At 46.0% G+C, this 27,710-nt stretch overlaps 1 protein-coding gene across 2 annotated transcripts in view; it reads left to right on the top strand.

Annotated features, from left to right (window-relative positions):
- doc2a (double C2-like domains, alpha) overlaps window positions 1-27,710 on the top strand; it is an 89,400-nt gene that overhangs the window by 46,946 nt on the left and 14,744 nt on the right. For both annotated transcript variants that reach the window (XM_072369556.1, XM_072369557.1), the window contains 4 exons: window positions 1,280-1,389; window positions 2,610-2,736; window positions 2,817-2,876; window positions 26,439-26,650. In XM_072369556.1, coding sequence (XP_072225657.1) covers window positions 1,280-1,389; window positions 2,610-2,736; window positions 2,817-2,876; window positions 26,439-26,650 — 509 coding nt within the window. The remainder of the gene's footprint in view (window positions 1-1,279; window positions 1,390-2,609; window positions 2,737-2,816; window positions 2,877-26,438; window positions 26,651-27,710) is intronic.

Genomic DNA, 27,710 nt, shown 5'->3' with positions numbered 1-27,710 from the left:
ACACTTTAAAGGTTTCAGAAAGCTGCAGAACTGTTGATCAGGACACTTTAAAGGTTTCAGAAAGCTGCAGAACTGTTGATCAGGACACTTTAGAGGTTTCAGAAAGCTGCAGAACTGTTGATCAGGACACTTTAAAGGTTTCAGAAAGCTGCAGAACTGTTGATCAGGACACTTTAAAGGTTTCAGAAAGCTGCAGAACTATTGATCAGGACACTTTAAAGGTTACAGAAAGCTGCAGAACTGTTGATCAGGACACTTTAAAGGTTTCAGAAAGCTGCAGAACTGTTGATCAGGACACTTTAAAGGTTTCAGAAAGCAGCAGAACTGTTGATCAGGACACTTTAAAGGTTTCAGAAAGCTGCAGAACTGTTGATCAGGACACTTTAAAGGTTTCAGAAAGCTGCAGAACTATTGATCAGGACACTTTAAAGGTTTCAGAAAGCTGCAGAACTGTTGATCAGGACACTTTAAAGGTTTCAGAAAGCTGCAGAACTATTGATCAGGACACTTTAAAGGTTACAGAAAGCTGCAGAACTGTTGATCAGGACACTTTAAAGGTTACAGAAAGCTGCAGAACTGTTGATCAGGACACTTTAAAGGTTACAGAAAGCTGCAGAACTATTGATCAGGACACTTTAAAGGTTTCAGAAAGCTGCAGAACTGTTGATCAGGACACTTTAAAGGTTTCAGAAAGCTGCAGAACTGTTGATCAGGACACTTTAAAGGTTTCAGAAAGCTGCAGAACTGTTGATCAGGACACTTTAAAGGTTTCAGAAAGCTGCAGAACTGTTGTCAGATGCATTGTAATGAATCAATAGATTTAGATTAAAACATCTTTCTTTATTCCAGTTAAACCCTTTAATAACAGAAGGTAACTCGCAGCTAATCTATCAGCATAAAGCAGCTGAGAATACGTCCCCTTTAATGATCCGATGATCACAGCAACAGTCCAGCTCTGTTTCCCAAACCAACAGCTCAGTTATCAGGCTGTTGCTCAGCAGACTGGAACAGCTCTGTTTTCTTTGCTGGCTTTAATAGAAAAAGGCCACGACATGTTGTTTCCTCTGTGACCCTGAAGGGATGAGGCCGTTTCTGTGGGAAAAGTCAATAAAACTTAAGTGCCATATAAGAGTCTGCCGCCGGTGTGGACATCAGCTGAATTACAAACCCCGATTGGATTAAATTAGACCTTTAATTGGGTTTGTTTCTGATTTAATTCCAGTTCAAACTGAATCACCAGATTAAAACCAACAATCATCAACATGTGTGTGTGTTTCAGGCCAATAAGCTGAAGACGAAGACGATCCGTAACTCGCTGAACCCGGTGTGGAACGAGACGCTGACGTACGTCGGGATCACAGAGGAGGACATGCACAGGAAGACGCTCAGGTGGGTGGATAATTCATGCTGGCTTCCCTCAGCTCACTGCAGTGATTACAGGAAGCCTTTAATCAGGCCAGGGGACACCCTGACTGTTTCCTCCTCTGTTTCCTCTCCTGTTTCCTTCTCTGTCTCCTGTTTCCTTCTCTGTCTCCTGTTTCCTCCCCTGTTTAATAAGGAGAGGAGACATCCTGACTGTTTCCTCCTCTGTCTCCTGTTTCCTCCTCTGTCTCCTGTTTCCTCCTCTGTCTCCTGTCTCCTCTCCTGTTTCCTCCCTTGTTTCCTCCTCTGTCTCCTGTTTCCTCCTCTGTCTCCTGTTTCCTCCCGTACTTCCTGTCTCCTGTTTCCTCCTCTGTCTCCTGTTTCCTTCTCTGTCTCCTGTCTCCTCTCCTGTTTCCTCCCTTGTTTCCTCCTCTGTCTCCTGTTTCCTCCTCTGTCTCCTGTTTCCTCCCGTACTTCCTGTCTCCTGTTTCCTCCTCTGTCTCCTGTTTCCTTCTCTGTCTCCTGTCTCCTCTCCTGTTTCCTCCCTTGTTTCCTTCTCTGTTTCCTCCCCTTTCTCCTGTTTCCTCTCCTGTTTCCTCCCTAGTTTCCTTCTCTGTTTCCTTCTCTGTCTCCTGTTTCCTCCCTTGTTTCCTCCCTTGTTTCCTTCTCTGTTTCCTTCTCTGTCTCCTGTTTCCTCTCCTGTTTCCTCCTCTGTCTCCTGTTTCCTCCCTTGTTTCCTCCCTTGTTTCCTTCTCTGTCTCCTCCTCTGTCTCCTGTTTCCTCTCCTGTTTCCTCCCTTGTTTCCTTCTCTGTCTCCTGTTTCCTCTCCTGTTTCCTTCTCTGTCTCCTTCTCTGTCTCCTGTTTCCTCCTCTGTCTCCTGTTTCCTCTCCTGTTTCCTCCCTTGTTTCCTCTCCTGTTTCCTCTCCTGTTTCCTTCTCTGTTTCCTCCTCTGTCTCCTGTTTCCTCTCCTGTTTCCTCCTCTGTCTCCTGTTTCCTCTCCTGTTTCCTCCCTTGTTTCCTCCCCTGTCTCCTGTCTCCTCTCCTGTTTCCTCCCTTGTCTCCTTCTCTGTCTCCTGTTTCCTCCTCTGTCTCCTGTTTCCTCTCCTGTTTCCTCTCCTGTTTCCTCCCTTGTTTCCTCCCTTGTTTCCTCCTCTGTCTCCTGTTTCCTCCCTTGTTTCCTCCCTTGTCTCCTTCTCTGTCTCCTCTCTCCTGCCGTACCTCCTGACTCCTCTGCTTCCTCCGTCAGGTTGACGGTGTGCGATGAGGACAAACTGACTCATAATGAGTTGATCGGAGAGTCCCGGGTTCCTCTGAAACGTGTGAAACCGAACCTGACCAAACATTTCCACACCTGCCTGGAGCACCCGCCTCCGGTAACTTTAACGACACGAGACACACTTCTCACCTGAGTTTGGTTCTGCAGCAAACTTCTTCTTCTTCTGTCCTCCTCCAGCTGCCGTCTCCCACCGCCATGGGCGAAGCCCTGCGAGGAATATCCTGCTACCTACGAGAGGTAACCTGAGAAATCAGCCTCTCTTTGCTGCCTGATGTTTCCGTTAAAGTTGTGTTTAAACGTCATTCAGTTCATTTTTCCAGCTCCGTCTTCCTGTTTAACTTCTTTCTGCTTCTGTTTCTGTTTATTCAAAAGATTATTTATCAGGAACAACTCGAGGAAGTTTCTTTAGATTCGGCACAAACTTTATAATCTGAGGTTTAGTTTAAAGGTCGACTTTATGACATCATGAGGGTTAAAACATCAGCTCAGAAACCAGTTTGATTAAATTCTTCACACCGATCTGCAACAGTTTCCTCCTAAAGGTTGAAGACTTTCCTGTTATATTACATCCAGTTTCTGGGTTTACTGAAGGTGACGGCAAGGAAAACAAAGTATAATTTAAATAGAAACAGAATTAAATTAATCACAGACCTGAGAAACTAATATTTAATTCACAATAGAAGAAAGAAAATGTTGGAAGAGAAAAATATCAGTTCATCTTTAATCTGATGGTTTATGATGGTTAAAGCTCCATCAGATGCAGGTTAAAGCTCCATCAGAAGCAGGTTAAAGCTCCATCAGAAGCAGGTTAAAGCTCCATCAGATGCAGGCTAAAGCTCCATCAGATGCAGGTTAAAGCTCCATCAGATGCAGGTTAAAGCTCCATCAGATGCAGGTTAAAGCTCCATCAGATGCAGCTCAAAGCTCCATCAGATGCAGGTTAAAGCTCCATCAGATGCAGCCTAAAGCTCCATCAGATGCAGGCTAAAGCTCCATCAGATGCAGGTTAAAGCTCCATCAGATGCAGGTTAAAGCTCCATCAGATGCAGGTTAAAGCTCCATCAGATGCAGGTTAAAGCTCCATCAGAAGCAGGTTAAAGCTCCATCAGATGCAGCTCAAAGCTCCGTCAGATGCAGCTTAAAGCTCCATCAGATGCAGGTTAAAGCTCCGTCAGACGCAGGTTAAAGCTCCGTCAGATGCAGGTTAAAGCTCCATCAGATGCAGGTTAAAGCTCCATCAGATGCAGATTAAAGCTCCATCAGATGCAGGTTAAAGCTCCATCAGATGCAGATTAAAGCTCCGTCAGATGCAGGTTAAAGCTCCATCAGATGCAGGTTAAAGCTCCATCAGATGCAGGTTAAAGCTCCATCAGATGCAGCTTAAAGCTCCATCAGATGCAGGTTAAAGCTCCATCAGATGCAGATTAAAGCTCCATCAGATGCAGGTTAAAGCTCCATCAGATGCAGATTAAAGCTCCATCAGATGCAGGTTAAAGCTCCATCAGATGCAGGTTAAAGCTCCATCAGATGCAGGTTAAAGCTCCATCAGATGCAGATTAAAGCTCCATCAGATGCAGGTTAAAGCTCCATCAGATGCAGCTTAAAGCTCCATCAGATGCAGGTTAAAGCTCCTTCAGATGCAGGTTAAAGCTCCGTCAGATGCAGGTTAAAGCTCCATCAGATGCAGCTTAAAGCTCCTTCAGACGCAGGTTAAAGCTCCGTCAGATGCAGGTTAAAGCTCCATCAGATGCAGGTTAAAGCTCCATCAGATGCAGGTTAAAGCTCCATCAGATGCAGGTTAAAGCTCCATCAGATGCAGGTTAAAGCTCCTTCAGACGCAGGTTAAAGCTCCGTCAGATGCAGGTTAAAGCTCCGTCAGATGCAGGTTAAAGCTCCATCAGATGCAGGTTAAAGCTCCATCAGATGCAGCTTAAAGCTCCATCAGATGCAGCTTAAAGCTCCATCAGATGCAGCTTAAAGCTCCGTCAGATGCAGGTTAAAGCTCCATCAGATGCAGGTTAAAGCTCCATCAGATGCAGGTTAAAGCTCCATCAGATGCAGGTTAAAGCTCCATCAGATGCAGGTTAAAGCTCCATCAGATGCAGGTTAAAGCTCCATCAGATGCAGGTTAAAGCTCCGTCAGATGCAGGTTAAAGCTCCGTCAGATGCAGGTTAAAGCTCCGTCAGATGCAGGTTAAAGCTCCATCAGATGCAGCTTAAAGCTCCATCAGATGCAGCCTAAAGCTCCACCAGATGCAGGTTAAAGCTCCACCAGATGCAGGTTAAAGCTCCATCAGAGGCAGGTTAAAGCTCCTTCAGATGCAGGTTAAAGCTCCATCAGATGCAGGTTAAAGCTCCATCAGATGCAGGTTAAAGCTCCATCAGACGCAGCTTAAAGCTCCATCAGATGCAGGTTAAAGCTCCATCAAATGCAGGTTAAAGTTCCATCAGACGCAGGTTAAAGCTCCATCAGACGCAGGTTAAAGCTCCATCAGACGCAGGTTAAAGCTCCATCAGATGCAGGTTAAAGCTCCATCAGATGCAGGTTAAAGCTCCGTCAGATGCAGCTTAAAGCTCCGTCAGATGCAGGTTAAAGCTCCGTCAGATGCAGGTTAAAGCTCCATCAGATGCGGGTTAAAGCTCCATCAGATGCAGGTTAAAGCTCCTTCAGATGCAGGTTAAAGCTCCATCAGATGCAGGTTAAAGCTCCGTCAGATGCAGGTTAAAGCTCCATCAGATGCAGGTTAAAGCTCCATCAGATGCAGGTTAAAGCTCCATCAGACGCAGCTTAAAGCTCCTTCAGACGCAGGTTAAAGCTCCATCAGATGCAGGTTAAAGCTCCGTCAGATGCAGGTTAAAGCTCCATCAGATGCAGGTTAAAGCTCCATCAGACGCAGCTTAAAGCTCCATCAGATGCAGGTTAAAGCTCCATCAGATGCAGGTTAAAGTTCCATCAGATGCAGGTTAAAGCTCCATCAGATGCAGGTTAAAGCTCCATCAGATGCAGCTTAAAGCTCCATCAGATGCAGGTTAAAGCTCCATCAGATGCAGGTTAAAGCTCCATCAGACGCAGCTTAAAGCTCCATCAGATGCAGGTTAAAGCTCCGTCAGATGCAGGTTAAAGCTCCGTCAGATGCAGGTTAAAGCTCCGTCAGATGCAGCTTAAAGCTCCGTCAGATGCAGGTTAAAGCTCCATCAGATGCAGGTTAAAGCTCCATCAGATGCAGGTTAAAGCTCCATCAGACGCAGCTTAAAGCTCCTTCAGACGCAGGTTAAAGCTCCATCAGATGCAGGTTAAAGCTCCGTCAGATGCAGGTTAAAGCTCCATCAGACGCAGCTTAAAGCTCCATCAGATGCAGGTTAAAGCTCCGTCAGATGCAGCTTAAAGCTCCATCAGATGCAGGTTAAAGCTCCATCAGACGCAGCTTAAAGCTCCATCAGATGCAGGTTAAAGCTCCATCAGACGCAGCTTAAAGCTCCATCAGATGCAGGTTAAAGCTCCATCAGATGCAGGTTAAAGTTCCATCAGATGCAGGTTAAAGCTCCATCAGATGCAGGTTAAAGCTCCACCAGATGCGGGTTAAAGCTCCATCAGATGCAGGTTAAAGCTCCATCAGATGCAGGTTAAAGCTCCATCAGACGCAGCTTAAAGCTCCTTCAGACGCAGGTTAAAGCTCCATCAGATGCAGGTTAAAGCTCCGTCAGATGCAGGTTAAAGCTCCATCAGATGCAGGTTAAAGCTCCATCAGACGCAGCTTAAAGCTCCATCAGATGCAGGTTAAAGCTCCATCAGATGCAGGTTAAAGTTCCATCAGATGCAGGTTAAAGCTCCATCAGATGCAGGTTAAAGCTCCATCAGATGCAGCTTAAAGCTCCATCAGATGCAGGTTAAAGCTCCATCAGATGCAGGTTAAAGCTCCATCAGACGCAGCTTAAAGCTCCATCAGATGCAGGTTAAAGCTCCGTCAGATGCAGGTTAAAGCTCCGTCAGATGCAGGTTAAAGCTCCGTCAGATGCAGCTTAAAGCTCCGTCAGATGCAGGTTAAAGCTCCATCAGATGCAGGTTAAAGCTCCATCAGATGCAGGTTAAAGCTCCATCAGACGCAGCTTAAAGCTCCTTCAGACGCAGGTTAAAGCTCCATCAGATGCAGGTTAAAGCTCCGTCAGATGCAGGTTAAAGCTCCATCAGACGCAGCTTAAAGCTCCATCAGATGCAGGTTAAAGCTCCATCAGACGCAGCTTAAAGCTCCATCAGATGCAGGTTAAAGCTCCATCAGACGCAGCTTAAAGCTCCATCAGATGCAGGTTAAAGCTCCATCAGATGCAGGTTAAAGCTCCATCAGATGCAGGTTAAAGCTCCATCAGATGCAGGTTAAAGCTCCATCAGATGCAGGTTAAAGCTCCATCAGACGCAGGTTAAAGCTCCATCAGATGCAGGTTAAAGCTCCATCAGATGCAGGTTAAAGCTCCATCAGATGCAGGTTAAAGCTCCATCAGACGCAGCTTAAAGCTCCATCAGATGCAGGTTAAAGCTCCATCAGATGCAGGTTAAAGTTCCATCAGATGCAGGTTAAAGCTCCATCAGATGCAGGTTAAAGCTCCACCAGATGCGGGTTAAAGCTCCATCAGATGCAGGTTAAAGCTCCATCAGATGCAGGTTAAAGCTCCATCAGACGCAGCTTAAAGCTCCTTCAGACGCAGGTTAAAGCTCCATCAGATGCAGGTTAAAGCTCCGTCAGATGCAGGTTAAAGCTCCATCAGATGCAGGTTAAAGCTCCATCAGACGCAGCTTAAAGCTCCATCAGATGCAGGTTAAAGCTCCATCAGATGCAGGTTAAAGTTCCATCAGATGCAGGTTAAAGCTCCATCAGATGCAGGTTAAAGCTCCATCAGATGCAGCTTAAAGCTCCATCAGATGCAGGTTAAAGCTCCATCAGATGCAGGTTAAAGCTCCATCAGACGCAGCTTAAAGCTCCATCAGATGCAGGTTAAAGCTCCGTCAGATGCAGGTTAAAGCTCCGTCAGATGCAGGTTAAAGCTCCGTCAGATGCAGCTTAAAGCTCCGTCAGATGCAGGTTAAAGCTCCATCAGATGCAGGTTAAAGCTCCATCAGACGCAGCTTAAAGCTCCATCAGATGCAGGTTAAAGCTCCGTCAGATGCAGGTTAAAGCTCCGTCAGATGCAGGTTAAAGCTCCGTCAGATGCAGCTTAAAGCTCCGTCAGATGCAGGTTAAAGCTCCATCAGATGCAGGTTAAAGCTCCATCAGATGCAGGTTAAAGCTCCATCAGATGCAGGTTAAAGTTCCATCAGATGCAGGTTAAAGCTCCGTCAGATGCAGGTTAAAGCTCCGTCAGGTTAAAGCTCCATCAGATGCAGGTTAAAGCTCCATCAGATGCAGGTTAAAGCTCCATCAGATGCAGGTTAAAGCTCCATCAGATGCAGGTTAAAGCTCCATCAGATGCAGGTTAAAGCTCCATCAGACGCAGGTTAAAGCTCCATCAGATGCAGGTTAAAGCTCCATCAGATGCAGGTTAAAGCTCCATCAGATGCAGGTTAAAGCTCCATCAGACGCAGCTTAAAGCTCCATCAGATGCAGGTTAAAGCTCCATCAGATGCAGGTTAAAGCTCCATCAGATGCGGGTTAAAGCTCCATCAGATGCAGGTTAAAGCTCCATCAGATGCAGGTTAAAGCTCCATCAGACGCAGCTTAAAGCTCCTTCAGACGCAGGTTAAAGCTCCATCAGATGCAGGTTAAAGCTCCGTCAGATGCAGGTTAAAGCTCCATCAGATGCAGGTTAAAGCTCCATCAGACGCAGCTTAAAGCTCCATCAGATGCAGGTTAAAGCTCCATCAGATGCAGGTTAAAGTTCCATCAGATGCAGGTTAAAGCTCCATCAGATGCAGGTTAAAGCTCCATCAGATGCAGCTTAAAGCTCCATCAGATGCAGGTTAAAGCTCCATCAGATGCAGGTTAAAGCTCCATCAGACGCAGCTTAAAGCTCCATCAGATGCAGGTTAAAGCTCCGTCAGATGCAGGTTAAAGCTCCGTCAGATGCAGGTTAAAGCTCCGTCAGATGCAGCTTAAAGCTCCGTCAGATGCAGGTTAAAGCTCCATCAGATGCAGGTTAAAGCTCCATCAGATGCAGGTTAAAGCTCCATCAGACGCAGCTTAAAGCTCCTTCAGACGCAGGTTAAAGCTCCATCAGATGCAGGTTAAAGCTCCGTCAGATGCAGGTTAAAGCTCCATCAGACGCAGCTTAAAGCTCCATCAGATGCAGGTTAAAGCTCCATCAGATGCAGGTTAAAGTTCCATCAGATGCAGGTTAAAGCTCCATCAGATGCAGGTTAAAGCTCCATCAGATGCAGCTTAAAGCTCCATCAGATGCAGGTTAAAGCTCCATCAGATGCAGGTTAAAGCTCCATCAGACGCAGCTTAAAGCTCCATCAGATGCAGGTTAAAGCTCCGTCAGATGCAGGTTAAAGCTCCGTCAGATGCAGGTTAAAGCTCCGTCAGATGCAGCTTAAAGCTCCGTCAGATGCAGGTTAAAGCTCCATCAGATGCAGGTTAAAGCTCCGTCAGATGCAGGTTAAAGAACCTGATTCTGCAGCCTCCAGACTAAAGAGAAGAGGCACCATCCAGCTGGTTATCAGCTGGAAACATCTGGACAGGCTCCATCAAAGCCGAAAGGTATCAACAGGTGTTAGAGCAACATCTGGGCTGTTGCATTAGTGCCTAAAGGTCCAGCAGCTGCTCTCCTCAGTTCCAGATGTTTCCAGATGTTGTCAGAAGAAGAGGGGCTGCTGCACAGTGGGAAACCTGGAGCCGTCCAAACTGTTTGAGACGCTCGACCGAACCTTTGGAAACAGAAAAACCAGCAGAATGACACAGATAGATTCAATTTCTCATGATTTCATGAGCCGACTTTGACCTTTTAAAGTTTAAATGGACAGAAACCGGAGTGTGTATCAGCTCCTCTGAGCTGTGTTTTTCGTGTGTGAGATCTGCATCAAATCTCCGATAAGATCATTTAAATTCAATTGTTCGCTGCCGCCTAATGAGAGCGGTTGTCATGGTAAATAAGCCGCCGCTGCAGGACCCTCAGAATAAACAAATGAATGAAGGGAACTCACTTCTTTGTTGTATCCAGCCTGAAATCTCACAGGATTGTTTTAAATACGGAGGCTGGAGGAAATGGTGTTTCAATTACCCTCCTTCTGTGTGCTTTTCCCATTAATTACAGTCAGGAAGGTTGATTTATTGTAAAGGTCAATGAATTCCAGTCACAGACCTGCGTTGACATCAATCCGAAGCCAGGAAAGATGGAGCCGTCTTCATGTTCAGGGAACAGATTTAAGTGATATTTGCCCACAAATGGACTCAAAATATGTGTGGATGAGTTCAAACTGACTTTAATCGCAGCAGCAGGGGTCCCACCTGGATCATACCGGGTTAAAGCTCCATCATGAGGCTGGGCTGCACTTCTAGATGTTTAATCTTACGAATGTTGACTCACTTCCATCACAGCAAACTTCCATTTACTGCCAAAAACTAACAAAAAAGGATGAAATAGGAAAGAGACACACGAACGCGTCATCAAACAAACAAAGTTTATCAGAAGAAAGTGTTAAAAATAACAGTGAAGTGAAGCAGAGGGTGAAAAAAAGCCCAGGTAACACCTGCAATAACACACCAAATGAAGGTGAGTCGAAGGAGGAGACGTCTGGGATGACCTCCTGCTGCCTCTAACCTCCTCTGTGGGGGGTCCTGGTCCATGAAATACAGCCGAACTCTCTGCTCAGACGCTGTCTTTGAGCTACTTTAACAGTGATTCTGTCAGATTCTGTGGTTATAAGATCAGGGTTTTATTAGAGCAGAGCGACAGTCTGGAAACGCCTTAATGGGCTGGTTTTAGTCCCAGTTTCTGACAGAAGAAACAGAAAAATATGTGAATGAGAGCAGCTTTATGGGGAATTCAGCCGGATTAACCCTTTCAGCACCATCATACCGAATAAAACAGGCTGAAAGTCCAACATAACGTGTCAAATAAGGTTTCTTTTATGTTGAAGATGTCCAAATTTTGAGAAAATTGATCAAACATATTTAACAACAGAAGAAGTTTTGGTTAAAATGTTTGATGAAGATTCAGAGGGTGAAAGTTTCCCTCAGAGCGACGGGTCGGAGAGGGCGGGGCTTTAAACGGGTCGACCAGGTGGTGGTGACGGGGAAAAGGTGGAGGTAGATGGAGCACGGGGGGCGGGGCTGAATGGAAACCAGTGTGTCAGCAGTAGTGAGGACTGGGTTTCTCTGAGTACTGATGAAGTGAACCGGGGGGGTCAGACACTTTCTTGGTCACTCAAACACTGAAGAATCAGGATCTGATTAAAGTAACTTTGGCATCCTATGCCTATCGTAGTGATTGCCTTCCCCAGGAGCCTATTGGAGTGATTGGCATCCCCGGGAGTTTATCACAGTGATTGGCATCCCCAGGAGCCTATGGGAGTGTTTGGCATCCCCGGGAGCCTATGGGAGTGATTGGCATCCCGGGAGCCTATCGGAGTGATTGGCATCCCGGGAGCCTATCGGAGTGATTGGTATCCCTGGAGCCTATGGGAGTGATTGGCATCCCAGGAGCCTATCGCAGTGATTGGCATCCCCGGGAGCCTATCGGAGTGATTGGCATCCCGGGAGCCTATCGGAGTGATTGGCATCCCGGGAGCCTATCGGAGTGATTGGTATCCCTGGAGCCTATGGGAGTGATTGGCATCCCAGGAGCCTATCGCAGTGATTGGCATCCCCGGGAGCCTATGGGAGTGTTTGGCATCCCGGGAGCCTATCGGAGTGATTGGCATCCCTGGAGCCTATCGGAGTGATTGGCATCCCAAGAGCCTATCGCAGTGATTGGCATCCCCGGGAGCCTATCGCAGTGATTGGCATCCCGGGAGCCTATCGGAGTGATTGGCAGTCCTGGGAGCCTATCGGAGTGATTGGCATCCCGGGAGCCTATCGGAGTGATTGGCATCCCGGGAGCCTATTGGAGTGATTGGCATCCCCCGGAGCCTATCGCAGTGATTGGCATCCCCAGGAGCCTATCGCAGTGATTGGCATCCCCGGGAGCCTATGGGAGTGTTTGGCATCCCCGGGAGCCTATGGGAGTGATTGGCATCCCGGGAGCCTATCGGAGTGATTGGCATCCCGGGAGCCTATCGGAGTGATTGGCATCCCGGGAGCCTATCGGAGTGATTGGCATCCCGGGAGCCTATCGGAGTGATTGGCATCCCCGGGAGCCTATCGCAGTGATTGGCATCCCCGGGAGCCTATTGCAGTGATTGGCATCCCGGGAGCCTATCGGAGTGACTGGCATCCCGGGAGCCTATGGGAGTGATTGGCATCCCCGGGAGCCTATGGGAGTGATTGGCATCCCCGGGAGCCTATGGGAGTGATTGGCATCCCAAGAGCCTATCGGAGTGATTGGCATCCCCGGAGCCTATCGGAGTGATTGGCATCCCAAGAGCCTATCGGAGTGATTGGCATCCCAAGAGCCTATCGCAGTGATTGGCATCCCCGGGAGCCTATCGCAGTGATTGGCATCCCGGGAGCCTATCGGAGTGATTGGCATCCCAGGAGCCTATCGCAGTGATTGGCATCCCGGGAGCCTATGGGAGTGATTGGCATCCCGGGAGCCTATGGGAGTGATTGGCATCCCCAGGAGCCTATTGCAGTGATTGGCATCCCCAGGAGCCTATTGCAGTGATTGGCATCCCGGGAGCCTATGGGAGTGTTTGGCATCCCCGGGAGCCTATGGGAGTGTTTGGCATCCCCGGGAGCCTATTGCAGTGATTGACAAGCTGTGACAGAGACTGGGTGGAGGCTCATTCCCCGGTCAATTCAAGTCAGATCCATGTTGTTTCATCTCGAGGGAAACACCGTCCCAGAGGTGAGTCGTTCTTCTGGTAATCAGCCAAACAAGCTTCGAGCACAACGTGCACCTTGTTGTTCAGCTGCAGCTACTGCACAGTGTTAGGGTTCTAAGTTATTCAGTGACGGGGTGTTCTTACTTTTTCACTGGACTCTTTGTCCTCTCTTAAAGATTGTCGTCAAACTTTTTGGATGATTCTGGGTCAGTTTTCTTGAGGTTGATTCTTTGGAGCCTGAAGTTCTCCTTTATAATAAAGCTGCTCATAAAAAGCAGCCTTGCAGTCGGAGAACATGGTGAAATCTTGGGTCGATACCTTCCTCTTGCACACTTGTTCAGACCCAAAACAAACAGCCAGGATGCTGATGAGCAGCAGACCTGGAGCAGGAGCTCATTGGCTCTCCTCCCACAGTGTGACATCACCTGTTGTTATGTTTGTGAACCCGTACAGCAGCGCTGATGAGACTCTGCAGCTGCTTCTCAGGAGGGTCACGAGGTCACTGATTAGATTTCTCCAGCCACAGGGGAAGGTAATGTGATTCAAAACCTCATGAAGGTGAAATAATTGAGTGGCAGACCTGTCACCGAGTGTCTGAAGCACACGAAATGTTTTGGACGAAATAACATCAGGACACTCTGTGAGGGACTGTTTCCTCTGATTCATTTCATTTAATTCATTTTATTCAGAACAGACTGCAGAAAACATGTCGAATGTTTTTAGTTTCAGAAAAATATCAGAACCTGATGGCAGCAGCACGTCTCTGAATGCAGCAGCCCCTCTTCTTTTAACAACATCTGGAAACATCTGGAACTGAGGAGAGCGGCTGCTGGGCCTCTGGCAGAGGAATGTTGTCCCGTTTCCGTCTGATAGAGGATTCCTGGCTCTTCTTTGTTTTATTTAAATGTTTCCAGGTGGTGAAACACCTGGACTGTAGCAGGTCAGTCCAGATGTTTCCAGGTGGTGAAACACCTGGACTGTAGCAGGTTAGTCCAGATGTTTCCAGGTGGTGAAACACCTGGACTGTAGCAGGTCAGTCCAGATGTTTCCAGGTGGTGAAACACCTGGACTACAGCAGGTCAGTCCAGATGTTTCCAGGTGGTGAAACACCTGGACTACAGCAGGTTAGTCCAGATGTTTCCAGGTGGTGAAACACCTGGACTACAGCAGGTTAGTCCAGATGTTTCCAGGTGGTGAAAAACCTGGACTGTAGCAGGTCAGACCAGATGTTTCCAGGTGGTGAAACACCTGGACTGTAGCAGGTCAGACCAGATGTTTCCAGGTGGTGAAACACCTGGACTGTAGCAGGTCAGACCAGATGTTTCCAGGTGGTGAAACACCTGGACTACAGCAGGTTAGTCCAGATGTTTCCAGGTGGTGAAACACCTGGACTGTAGCAGGTCAGACCAGATGTTTCCAGGTGGTGAAACACCTGGACTACAGCAGGTTAGTCCAGATGTTTCCAGGTGGTGAAACACCTGGTCTACAGCAGGTTAGTCCAGATGTTTCCAGGTGGTGAAACACCTGGACTGCAGCAGGTCAGTCCAGATGTTTCCAGGTGGTGAAACACCTGGACTGCAGCAGGTCAGTGCAGATGTTTCCAGGTGGTGAAACACCTGGACTGCAGCAGGTCAGACCAGATGTTTCCAGGTGGTGAAACACCTGGACTGCAGCAGGTCAGTGCAGATGTTTCCAGGTGGTGAAACACCTGGACTATAGCAGGTCAGTGCAGATGTTTCCAGGTGGTGAAACACCTGGACTGCAGCAGGTCAGACCAGATGTTTCCAGGTGGTGAAACACCTGGACTGCAGCAGGTCAGACCAGATGTTTCCAGGTGGTGAAACACCTGGACTGCAGCAGGTCAGTCCAGATGTTTCCAGGTGGTGAAACACCTGGACTGCAGCAGGTTAGTCAGGATGTTTCCAGGTGGTGAAACACCTGGACTATAGCAGGTCAGTGCAGATGTTTCCAGGTGGTGAAACACCTGGACTATAGCAGGTCAGACCAGATGTTTCCAGGTGGTGAAACACCTGGACTATAGCAGGTCAGACCAGATGTTTCCAGGTGGTGAAACACCTGGACTATAGCAGGTTAGTGCAGATGTTTCCAGGTGGTGAAACACCTGGACTATAGCAGGTTAGTGCAGATGTTTCCAGGTGGTGAAACACCTGGACTATAGCAGGTTAGTGCAGATGTTTCCAGGTGGTGAAACACCTGGACTGTAGCAGGTCAGACCAGATTTTTCCAGGTGGTGAAACACCTGGACTGCAGCAGGTCAGTCCAGATGTTTCCAGGTGGTGAAACACCTGGACTATAGCAGGTTAGTGCAGATGTTTCCAGGTGGTGAAACACCTGGACTGTAGCAGGTCAGACCAGATTTTTCCAGGTGGTGAAACACCTGGACTGCAGCAGGTTAGTGCAGATGTTGCTCTAACACCTGTTGATACCTTTTGGCTTTGATGGAGCCTGATCCAGCAGCAGTGAGTGTAAATCTAAGTGAACCCCTGATCCAGCAGCTTCAGCAGCAGTGAGTAAAACTAAGTGAACCCCTGATCCAGCAGCTTCAGCAGCAGTGAGCTGCAGTGATGGTTTCCTGTGGGACGTTATCAGTCTCTCTCATGGTTCTGGAGGAATCTCGGCCCTCTTCTCTCCAGCGCTGCTTCAGCTCATTGAGGTTTGCAGCATTGGTTTCTGCACAGCTCTCTTAAGGTCCCACCACAGCATTTCAGTCAGGCTGAGGTCTGGACTCTGACTGGACCATTGCAACACCTTGATTCTGTTCTTTTTCCCACATTCTGCTGTAGATCTGCTGCTGTGTTTGGGATCTTTGTCCTGTTGATGAGCCAGTTTCAGCCCAGCTTTAGCTGTGGGACAGATGGCCTCACATTTGACTCTAGAATACTTTGGTATCCAGAGGAGTTCATGGTGGACTCAATGACTGCAAGGTGCCCAGGTCCTGTGGCTGCAGAACCAGCCCAGATCATCAGCCCTCCACCACCGTGCTTGACAGCTGGTATGAGGTGTTTGTGCTGATATGCTGTGTTTGGTTTCCTCCAAACGTGCTGCTGTGCATTAGGACCAAACATCTCCACTTTGCTCTGGTCTGTCCAAAGGACATTGTTCCAGAAGTCTTGAGCTTTGTTCAGATGCAGCTTTGCAAACCTAAGCTGTGCTGCCATGTTCTTTTTAGAGAGAAGAGGCTTTCTCCTGCAGCCCTTCCAAACAAGCCATCCTTGTTCAGTCTTTTTCTAACTGTGCTGTCATGACCTTCGACCTTTAACATGCTAACTGAGGCCTGTAGAGTCTGAGATGTAGCTCTGGGCTTTTTCACCTTGGGGTGACCTTTAACCTTTAGCATGCTAACTGAGGCCTGTAGAGTCTGAGATGTAGCTCTGGGCTTTTTCACCTTGGGGTGACCTTTAACCTTTAACATGCTAACTGAGGCCTGTAGAGTCTGAGATGTAGCTCTGGGCTTTTTCACCTTGGGGTGACCTTTAACCTTTAACATGCTAACTGAGGCCTGTAGAGTCTGAGATGTAGCTCTGGGCTTTTTCACCTTGGGGTGACCTTTAACCTTTAGCATGCTAACTGAGGCCTGTAGAGTCTGAGATGTAGCTCTGGGCTTTTTCACCTTGGGGTGACCTTTAACCTTTAACATGCTAACTGAGGCCTGTAGAGTCTGAGATGTAGCTCTGGGCTTTTTCACCTTGGGGTGACCTTTAACCTTTAGCATGCTAACTGAGGCCTGTAGAGTCTGAGATGTAGCTCTGGGCTTTTTCACCTTGGGGTGACCTTTAACCTTTAACATGCTAACTGAGGCCTGTAGAGTCTGAGATGTAGCTCTGGGCTTCTTCACCTTGGGGTGACCTTTAACCTTTAGCATGCTAACTGAGGCCTGTAGAGTCTGAGATGTAACTCTGGGCTTCTTCACCTTGGGGTGACCTTTAACCTTTAACATGCTAACTGAGGCCTGTAGAGTCTGAGATGTAGCTCTGGGCTTCTTCACCTTGGGGTGACCTTTAACCTTTAGCATGCTAACTGAGGCCTGTAGAGTCTGAGATGTAGCTCTGGGCTTCTTCACCTTGGGGTGAACTTGCTGGGACGTCCACTCCTGGGAAGATTGACAGCTGTCCTGAATCTTTTCCACTTGTGAATAATCTTTCTCTCTGTAGAATGATGGACTCCAGATAGTCTGGAAATGGCCTTATAACCCTTCCCAGACTGATGGGCAGCAGCAGCTGCTTCTCTGAGATCATTGCTGGTGTCTTTCCTCCTTTAACATGCCTCAGTTAGCATGTTAAAAGTTAAAGGTCACAGTTAGAAAAGGCCTGTAGAGCAGCAAACTGACCTTTTATGGAGGATTTCACACCTACTGATGATCAGTTGATCAGTGCATTGATCAGCCTTCTCAGTGAGCGTCTCTGTCCATCTGAGGTTGTTTTTACCTCCTCTAAGACCAGCTGGGGACGACATTATTTCCCGTTATGTGCTGATATGTAAAGAGTTAAAGGTACTTCCATCCTCACAGGACTGTATACAGAGTATTTGGACCTATTTTCAGAAGCTCATTTTCAGTCTGTGCTCCTCAGCCCGGCTCCTTGTCATCACTCCTCTCCATGTGGGCAGATAATAGCAGCAGAGTGGAGTGAAAGCCATTATCTGAATTAGTTCTCATTATACGCTCCCTAACTGGGATCATTCCAGTGAATTAAACCGCCACAAGATGAAACAACTTCACATATTTCTGAGCAGCTCCTGGACTTCTGAAAGACCTCTGGGAGTCCATAAACTGCAGGTGAGAAGATGCTCTCAGCAGGACTCCCAGGTTCAGGACGGGATTGAGCTTCCAGTTGTTAGTCTGTCACTTCCTGTCGAACCGCAGGGATGACGTTTATTTCTGGATGCAGGAGCTAAAGCTGCTGAAAGCAACAAACGTTAGCCTGATTCTTTCATTGGAAGCCCAGGAACAAGCTGGAGAAATAGTTTATTAAATAAAGTATTTATTAGTGGTCACATAGTAAAGTATATTGCAGCTGGACTCAGAGGAAATCCGTCAGGCCGAGCCCCGATATCCGGAAACATTTCATATTTATATCCTCTCAAACGTTAGCCCGATCCTTTCATTGGAAGCCCAATAACAAGCTTTATCTCACAGAGGTTGTTTTCACACTTCTCAGAGTATAATTGGCCAGTTTTTAGTGGCCTGATCAGGCCAGCTGCTGTCCTTGTTGTGTTCTTTGGATGTGAGAAACTGTTTTAGGCTCGGATTTAAACTGTTTTAGGCTCGGATTTAAACTGTTTTAGGCTCGGATTTAAACTGTTTTAGGCTCGGATTTAAACTGTTTTAGGCTCGGATTTAAACTGTTTTAGGCTCGGATTTAAACTGTTTTAGGCTCGGATTTAAACTGTTTTAGGCTCGGATTTAAACTGTTTTAGGCTCAGATTTAAACTGTTTTAGGCTCTGATTTAAACTGTTTTAGGCTCAGATTTAAACTGTTTTAGGCTCAGATTTAAACTGTTTTAGGCTCGGATTTAAACTGTTTTAGGCTCGGATTTAAACTGTTTTAGGCTCGGATTTAGGCTGTTTTAGGCTCGGATTTAAACTGTTTTAGGCTCGGATTTAAACTGTTTTAGGCTCGGATTTAGGCTGTTTTAGGCTCGGATTTAAACTGTTTTAGGCTCAGATTTAAACTGTTTTAGGCTCGGATTTAAACTGTTTTAGGCTCGGATTTAAACTGTTTTAGGCTCGGATTTAAACTGTTTTAGGCTCGGATTTAAACTGTTTTAGGCTCGGATTTAAACTGTTTTAGGCTCGGATTTAAACTGTTTTAGGCTCGGATTTAAACTGTTTTAGGCTCGGATTTAAACTGTTTTAGGCTCGGATTTAAACTGTTTTAGGCTCAGATTTAAACTGTTTTAGGCTCGGATTTAAACTGTTTTAGGCTCGGATTTAAACTGTTTTAGGCTCGGATTTAAACTGTTTTAGGCTCGGATTTAAACTGTTTTAGGCTCGGATTTAAACTGTTTTAGGCTCGGATTTAGGCTGTTTTAGGCTCGGATTTAAACTGTTTTAGGCTCGGATTTAAACTGTTTTAGGCTCGGATTTAAACTGTTTTAGGCTCGGATTTAGGCTGTTTTAGGCTCGGATTTAAACTGTTTTAGGCTCGGATCTAATGTACCAGACCTATCTGCTCCAATACAGATGTTCTGTCTGACCCAGTTGTTTATGTCATTCTAAGGTCTTTTTACCTTTTTAAGGTCATCTATTGTGCAGCAGAGTGGAAAAGTACCAGCTGGGAACATAGATTATTTAGGAAGATACAGAATATGAAAATGCATCTGTGTGTGGTTACACGAAGAGTTTGAATGATCCGAGAGCTTCAGGAGTTCAGATCCTAATGTTATCTGGTGGAAAAGTGTCCTGAAAGCAGCTCAATTTAAAGGAAAAGTTCACGAGATATGATAACATTTCATATTTATATTCATCTTTATCTCACAGAGGTTGTATTCACACCTGTCAGAGTATAATTGGCCAGTTTTTAGTGGCATGATCAGGCCAAACACTGTCCTTGTTGTGTTCTTTGGATGTGAGAAAACTGTTTTAGGCTCAGATTTAAACTGTTTTAGGCTCGGATTTAAACTGTTTTAGGCTCGGATCTAATGTACCAGACCTATCTGCTCCAATACAGATGTTCTGTCTGACCCAGTTGTTTATGTCATTCTAAGGTCTTGGACCTATTTTAAGGTCATCTATTGTGCAGCAGAGTGGAAAAGTACCAGCTAGGAACATTATTTAGTAAAATACAGAATATGAACTTATAATGTCTAAGATCAAAGCCAATTATAACAATATGAAGCAAGTGATTTGCCTCCCGAAGCCTTAAATAAATACAGCTAAAAACAGTTAACTGATCCTGTTTATCGTGGCTGCCTCCCGTATCCTGCGTTTGTTTGGTGTACCTCAGAGATGTAGACATGTTGGTGAATGTGAGCTTTTTATGTTTCAGTGTTTTGTGTCGTCAGTTTCTCACGCCGTGCTTAGTTTAGGGGCCTCAGCGAAGTGGTAGCCTAAATAGAAATGGTAACAACATGAAGCAATAAAAGGTGTCACCTTTACTGGGGCGTAACCCTTTAAATCCGCCTAAATAGAAATGGTAACAACATGAAGCAATAAAAGGTGTCACCTTTACTGGGGCGTAACCCTTTAAATCCGCCTAAATAGAAATGGTAACAACATGAAGCAATAAAAGGTGTCACCTTTACTGGGGCGTAACCCTTTAAATCCGCCTAAATAGAAATGGTAACAACATGAAGCAATAAAAGGTGTCACCTTTACTGGGGCGTAACCCTTTAAATCCGCCTAAATAGAAATGGTAACAACATGAAGCAATAAAAGGTGTCACCTTTACTGGGGCGTAACCCTTTAAATCCGCCTAAATAGAAATGGTAACAACATGAAGCAATAAAAGGTGTCACCTTTACTGGGGCGTAACCCTTTAAATCCGCCTAAATAGAAATGGTAACAACATGAAGCAATAAAAGGTGTCACCTTTACTGGGGCGTAACCCTTTAAATCCGCTTTGTTCGGGACATCAGTTCAATGATGTTCCACATCAGTGAGGTGAGGAGGTGCAGAAAGGTGGCTGAGCAGGGCGCCGGGGGGGCTGCATTAACCCAGACCGACTCTGTGTTCTGCACCAGGACCGGTGGACCCAGCGCTTCCAGTCAGATCTGAAGATGTTTGAGTGAAACTTCTCACTTTAACTTCTTGTTAGACGGAAACGAGGCGTCTGGTTCTGAACCTGGTGACTCGTGAGGCTCAGACGAAGCTCGTGTTTCTCCAGCCGAGCTCATTAGCCGCGCAGGTGTTTGGACAAAGACGGGAGCAGGAGAGGTGTTTTTCCGTCTGCGTTTTCAGCCAATTGACCTCAGCACGGAGACAACCAGCAGCTTTCCCTAATGACGCAGCTTTCAGCCTGGTCTGTCAGGGCTGATGTGGCAGCAGCTGGATGCAGAACTAACACCTGACAACAAACAGCAGCTCAGTGCTTCGGGAGGATTACATTTTCTCTCCGTTTTGGGCTTTTTCTCCACTGATAAGCTGGAAACAGATTCATTTGATGAGAAATTGTCCCTGTTTTGTATTTTAAAATCTCATTAAACTAATTGGCAGCTAAAAATGTGTCTCATTAGCATCAGGATTTATTGTGCATCACAATACACTTTAAATTTAATTAAATCAAATGAAAAAATACTTTATTTATGCTCCACTGGGGACATTTATCATGTTGCCAGCTGCATGTAAGAGGAAAAAAACAACCAATAGAGGTTTTAAAGGTGCCATATTGTGTAAAACTCCTTCTTCCTGCTCCTGGGAGCATATATCAGGGCATCTGAAGGGTAAAACTCCTTCTTCCTGTTCCTGGGAGCATATATCAGGGCATCTGAAGGGTAAAACTCCTTCTTCCTGCTCCTGGGAGCATATATCAGGGCGTCTGAAGGGTAAAACTCCTTCTTCCTGCTCCTGGGAGCAGATATCAGGGCGTCTGAAGTCACCAGCAGGTGTAAAACTCCCCAAAAACACAACCCTGGTATTTATTTAGTCCCCTTTGTGTGAAAGTTCCTCCTTTAACGAGCCGTTCTGATTTTCATTTCTAAAGTACGTCACTCCTTAAGTTGGCTCCGCCTCCTCTGCTAAGCCCCGCCCACTCACATCCACCCTGCTGGACGGATGAAGCCAGCTTCTGGTGGAAATGTTCTGCTGTCAGCTGCACTGAGGAGCATGCATCTTCCATCCAGCAGCAGCCTCAGAGGATATAAGAGCCCAGTGGCTAAACTATATCTGAGGCTAATGTTCCAGCAGAGTTAGCTAAAGACTGTGAATGTGCAGCAAACACTTTTCATCCCACTGTTTTAACAACTTGGTCCAGTTCAACGCTGGACTGAAGGAACTGAGCCACAAAGAGGATCAGTTCCAGCTCTCAGAGCCTGAACTTCAGAGCAGGGAAATGGAAGCATCTGAGAAATAACTCCTCATGGTTTATTTATGATTTATTTCTTCCTTTAGCAGCAGCTAACGCTAACAGCTTAGCTAATGAAGATGACGTACACCAACTTCTAAGGAGTTACTGCTGCTCCTTTCTGAAAGATGAACATTATTGTTACCACATTACTTTGTTAGCTGAAGCTAACGCTAACAGCTTAGCTAATGAAGATGACGTACACCAACTTCTAAGGAGTTACTGCTGCTCCTTTCTGAAAGATGAACATTATTGTTACCACATTACTTTGTTAGCTGAAGCTTTCTAGTTGAACGGTTCCGTTCTGTAACTCAGACAACCTGCAGCTGTGTTTAAGGTGTGTTTCCAACACAACACCGGCCCTCTCCTCACTCTCGCTGCTACATTGAAGCAGCTAACTGCTAACTCACAGCTAACTGCTAACTTACAGCTAACTGCTAACTTACAGCTAACTGCTAACTTACAGCTAATGGCTAACTCAGAGCTAACTGCTGAACTGTTTCCCTCTGGGATCAATAGAGTAACTATCCAACTACCTGCTGACCTCCCTAAAAGGGTGGAGCTAACAGGCTGTTATCAGAGAGGAGTTAAAACAGCTGAGAGCTGCTGAGCTTAAACCAACACATGATTTAACCAAAGTGTGTCTCAAGCGTCTCAATAAACCCTCAGAAAACTGTGTGAAATTGTTAAAAAAGGACAGAATATGTCACCTTTAAATCCCCCTGTAGATATAAAACAACAATATGAATCAGGCTCTTGGTTGACACACATATAAGTGACTTTTTAGGAGCTGTCAGTCCAACTCAAGGAGACATGTCCCCTCCAGCTGTTGTCAGTCAACAGATGTGAGAAAACGCCACCGAGTCACATCAAAACCTTCGGTGAGCATTCGGAGTCAGAGCCGCTCTCCTTCACCTGATGACTTTATGAAGGAGGCGCCGCCTCGTTCCTTTCAGGGGTTTCAGCTTCCTGAACGCAGAGCTTCACCCGAGTGTCTTTAAAACGGCTCAAAACGGTTTATTTTAGCTGCGATGAAACAGCAGAAAAGCAGAGTTTGAGGAGTATTTATGATCCTTTTATAAGTGGAACAACTTACATGATTGATTTATAAATGAAAGTTTATCCTGATGACAAGATGAGCTTCAAACAGCTCATTCTATCAGGTAGAACCGATTCACTCTCATTTCCTCCTCAGAGGACTGTTAAATGCCATCAGCTGCAGGCTGAAAAGAAAGAGTTTACAGAGACTGTTAACTCTGGAGCTGCTTCATTTCTACAGCCGTCCTGCTGGAAATGGAAATGTTTGATGAAAACTAGAAGTTCTGGTGCATTTGATCAGCTTTGGGTCTGAATGTAGGACAGATGTGATGTAAGCAGATGTGAGGCATCACAGCCGGGCTGTGAGGGAGCAGATTAAAAGCTCTTTGCTGTTTTTGGACAGTGAACAGTCGTGTTGTGCTTAAAGTAAACCGCTGTTGGGTGAGCTGGTGGCTTTAGGTTTAAGCTAACTCTGCTGCAGAGGAAGCTAACGTTAGAGGGACCGCATCAACCAAACTTTGGATTTAAGCTGGTGGGCCCTACTTTAGGTTTAAGCTAACTCTGCTGCAGAGGAAGCTAACGTTAGAGGGACCGCATCAACCAAACTTTGGATTTAAGCTGGTGGGCCCACACTTTAGGTTTAAGCTAACTCTGCTGCAGAGGAAGCTAACGTTAGAGGGACCGCATAAACCAAACTTTGGATTTAAGCTGGTGGGCCCACACTTTAGGTTTAAGCTAACTCTGCTGCAGAGGAAGCTAACGTTAGAGGGACCGCATCAACCAAACTTTGGATTTAAGCTGGTGGACCCACACTTTAGGTTTAAGCTAACTCTGCTGCAGAGGAAGCTAACGTTAGAGGGACCGCATCAACCAAACTTTGGATTTAAGCTGGTGGGCCCACACTTTAGGTTTAAGCTAACTCTGCTGCAGAGGAAGCTAACGTTAGAGGGACGGCATAAACCAAACTTTGAATTTAAGCTGGTTGGCCCACACTTTAGGTTTAAGCTAACTCTGCTGCAGAGGAAGCTAACGTTAGAGGGACCGCATCAACCAAACTTTGGATTTAAGCTGGTGGGCCCTACTTTAGGTTTAAGCTAACTCTGCTGCAGAGGAAGCTAACGTTAGAGGGAGGGACCGCATCAACCAAACTTTGGATTTAAGCTGGTGGGCCCACACTTTAGGTTTAAGCTAACTCTGCTGCAGAGGAAGCTAACGTTAGAGGGACCGCATCAACCAAACTTTGGATTTAAGCTGGTGGGCCCACACTTTAGCTTTAAGCTAACTCTGCTGCAGAGGAAGCTAACGTTAGAGGGACGGCATAAACCAAACTTTGAATTTAAGCTGGTGGGCCCACACTTTAGGTTTAAGCTAACTCTGCTGCAGAGGAAGCTAACGTTAGAGGGACGGCATAAACCAAACTTTGAATTTAAGCTGGTGGGCCCACACTTTAGGTTTAAGCTAACTCTGCCGCAGAAGAAGCTAACGTTAGAGGGACGGCATAAACCAAACTTTGAATTTAAGCTGGTGGGCCCACATTTTAGGTTTAAGCTAACTCTGCAGCAGAGGAAGCTAACGTTAGAGGGACCGCATCAACCAAACTTTGGATTTAAGCTGGTGGGCCCTACTTTAGGTTTAAGCTAACTCTGCTGCAGAGGAAGCTAACGTTAGAGGGACCGCATCAACCAAACTTTGGATTTAAGCTGGTGGGCCCACACTTTAGGTTTAAGCTAACTCTGCCGCAGAAGAAGCTAACGTTAGAGGGACGGCATTAACCAAACTTTGAATTTAAGCTGGTGGGCCCACACTTTAGGTTTAAGCTAACGCTGCCGCAGAGGAAGCTAACGTTAGAGGGACCGCATCAACCAAACTTTGGATTTAAGCTGGTGGGCCCACACTTTAGGTTTAAGCTAACTCTGCCGCAGAAGAAGCTAACGTTAGAGGGACGGCATTAACCAAACTTTGAATTTAAGCTGGTGGGCCCACACTTTAGGTTTAAGCTAACTCTGCTGCAGAGGAAGCTAACGTTAGAGGGACGGCTGGAAGACGATTTAAAAAGGAAACTTTTTCCCTCCACTTTGCTTCAGACTTCATCAGAGCCTGTTTTCGGCTCATCTCAGAGAACATTTTCCTCTCTTCACCGCCTGAAGGCACGATGACACAGAAAATACTCACACGCCTTGATCTTGTGCATGTTTCTGGACATATCTTGGACAGGCTGGGCTTTACCACCCTAATGAGGACACCGCGGCCCACGCTGCCTTCATCTGTTTGGACATTAAACTTCGACTTTATGTCACATTCCACCCATACAAGCACTCTTTAAAATAAAGCCACATAGATGCTCGTTAAGCGGCTACATGCACATCATAACGCACGTGTAAAGCAGTCGTTATGCGTTCCCACGGCTGTGTGCAGGAAGCAGGAGACGGACGGCTCTCTGAGCGCTTGTCAGTCTGCTGCCACACATCAAACAGCAGATTTTAAACCCTCCCCAGCTGTCAGGACGCCCTCTGAAGCCCTCAGACCTTTACTTTCAAACATGGAGGTCTGACTCTGATGGAGGCGGCGTGCACCGGCTGTCCGTCAGGCGCTCACCCTGCAGCCCGATGACATTTCCTGCAGCAGGAAGCTGTTCCATTGAAGTGAGGATTGGATGCAGTCTGACTTTACACATGTTTCCGTCTCATTCAGGGTCCATCTTCGGAAAAGCGTCTCCCACCAACTGGAGAAACCCGAAGCCATCCATTAGCTTATTTTGAGGTGTTTTCCTCTGCAGCAGCAGCAGTTGTTCTGGAGCCGAAAACCAACTGAAACTGCAGGAAGCGCTGAGCACAGATGCTCTGAAAACATCCGTTACTCTTTTTCTGAAGTTCAAACATATTAGAAGTAAAGCTTTTGTCTTTGTGGTGAAAGGTCGGCGTGCGGAGGAGGATGAGGGCCGCCTGATAAGCTGTGAGCTCGTCTGTAATGAGGACCGGCGGGTGATGGACAGAGCTAATAGGAAACGGAAGGGAAAGAGAGTGGGAGAGACAAAGATGGAGGATTAAACTATCGATCTGCTCACCTCTGCTGCACAGAGATCAAATGACAGACCTGCAGTGAGACGAGTTTTAATGAGCGCTGTCAGGTGCAGGTGACGGCTGTTTGACCTTCTGTCCTCATATCTGGCTGCACACGGCCTCCTCTGCTGGGAACCTTTGGTTTGGCCACGTCACAGAGCAGCGTTTCTGCATGTTGAGTCACTGACGTTCACAGAAATGTGGTGAAACTTCTCCCACCTGAGAAATGATGGGCCCCAGTTTGGAGTTTCCAAGCCCATAAAATATCAATGAGTTAGAAAAACAATTTTTGAGAAATCTGGTTTGGTACAAAGCAGGGAAGCAGGGTGAGAGATGAAATAATCCAGATGTGGCAGATGTTAGGGCTGCACACTTTTGTGAGGAGCCTGAGAAGGTGGAACATTTTCAGGCCTGCCAGATGCAGCTCTTCTCATGACTGTATCTGGCTCGCAGATAAATCTTAGCTGAAACTTCTTAAATCGGTCAGTAATGAGAAATTCCGCTGAAATCTTAACACAACAGAAATCCCAGTGTTAAAAATAACGTTGAAAATATGAAACACTTTCATGCAGGAAGAAATCAGATTACAGTCGTCTTATCAAAGTAATCAGATTACAGTGATAATTTTAAAAGTCACTCACTTTATCACTCACTCAAGGTGAGATTGATCAGATTACTCACCTGAATAAACTAAACTAGAATAAACTAACTAAAGTAACCTTTAACTGACCTGATTAAACTAATCCGTTTGATCCAATCTTGTCTGCAGTGGGAGAACGAACAGCTGCACAGCCTGGAGGAAAGAGGTCGTCTTCTTCTCTCGCTGCAGTTTCTGCCTCCAGTCAGCCCGGCGGACGCCGACGTCGAGGGAGGTCGAGGCGGCGAAGGCCGTCGCAGCGGCGGCCTCTGTGTGGGCGTGAAACGCTGTGCCCACCTGGCTGCCATGGACGTCAACGGCTTCTCCGACCCCTACGTCAAAATGTAAACTTCTACCTTCTTATTTCTTCTTTCATGACTGCAAAAGAGTTGAAGGGAAGTGAAACTGAATAACATATAATACCATATAAGAACATGTAATAACATATAACAACGTGTAATAACATATAAGAACATGTAATAACATGTAATAACATATAAGAACATGTAATAACATATAACAACGTGTAATAACATATAATAACATGTAATAACATATAATAACATATAATAACATGTAATAACATATAATAACATATAATAACATGTAATAACATGTAATAACATATAATAACATGTAATAACATGTAATAACATGTAATAACATGTAATAACATGTAATAACATATAATAACATGTAATAACATGTAATAACATATAATAACATATAATAACGTGTAATAACATGTAATAACGTGTAATAACATGTAATAACATGTAATAACAAAGAACAAAGACTGTCATTGGGAACATCATTGGTCACAGTTAGAAATGGAACGTAATTTTTACACTGCACCTGCAGTTGCTCTCACGGCCACTAGAGGTCTCATATTCTGTCTGATGTGTTCATGGCGCAGCCTCATATCCCAGAATGCACTGCAGTCCAGAGGAAGGAAACATGGCAGAGAGGAGAAAACACAACAGATTTCGGCATATTTCTGTCTGGAAGTGTGTGCGTCTCATTGATTTTAATCGAGTCGTTTAAACTTCAGATCTGACGTCGATTCATGGCTAAAGTTAATTAAAGATTCAGTTCTGCTGCCTCCTCCTCAGCTTCATGGAAACTTCCATCCTGTTATTTCTTTTTAGTTTAGCTGACTTTAGCTGAGTTTAGCTGACTTTAGCTGAGTTTAGCTGACTTTAGCTGAGTTTAGCTGACTTTAGCTGAGTTTAGCTGACTTTAGCTGAGTTTAGCTGAGTTTAGCTGAGTTTAGCAGAGTTTAGCTGAGTTTAGCTGAGTTTAGCTGAGTTTAGCTGACTTTAGCTGGGTTTAGCTGAGTTTAGCTGACTTTAGCTGACTTTAGCTCAGTTTAGCTGACTTTAGCCGACTTTAGCTGAGTTTAGC

The sequence above is a fragment of the Leuresthes tenuis genome, unplaced genomic scaffold (assembly GCF_036924035.1).
Source record: "Leuresthes tenuis unplaced genomic scaffold, fLeuTen1.0.hap1 SCAF_17, whole genome shotgun sequence".
Classification (NCBI taxonomy): domain Eukaryota; kingdom Metazoa; phylum Chordata; class Actinopteri; order Atheriniformes; family Atherinopsidae; genus Leuresthes; species Leuresthes tenuis.
This window is presented reverse-complemented; position numbering and strand designations above follow the sequence as displayed.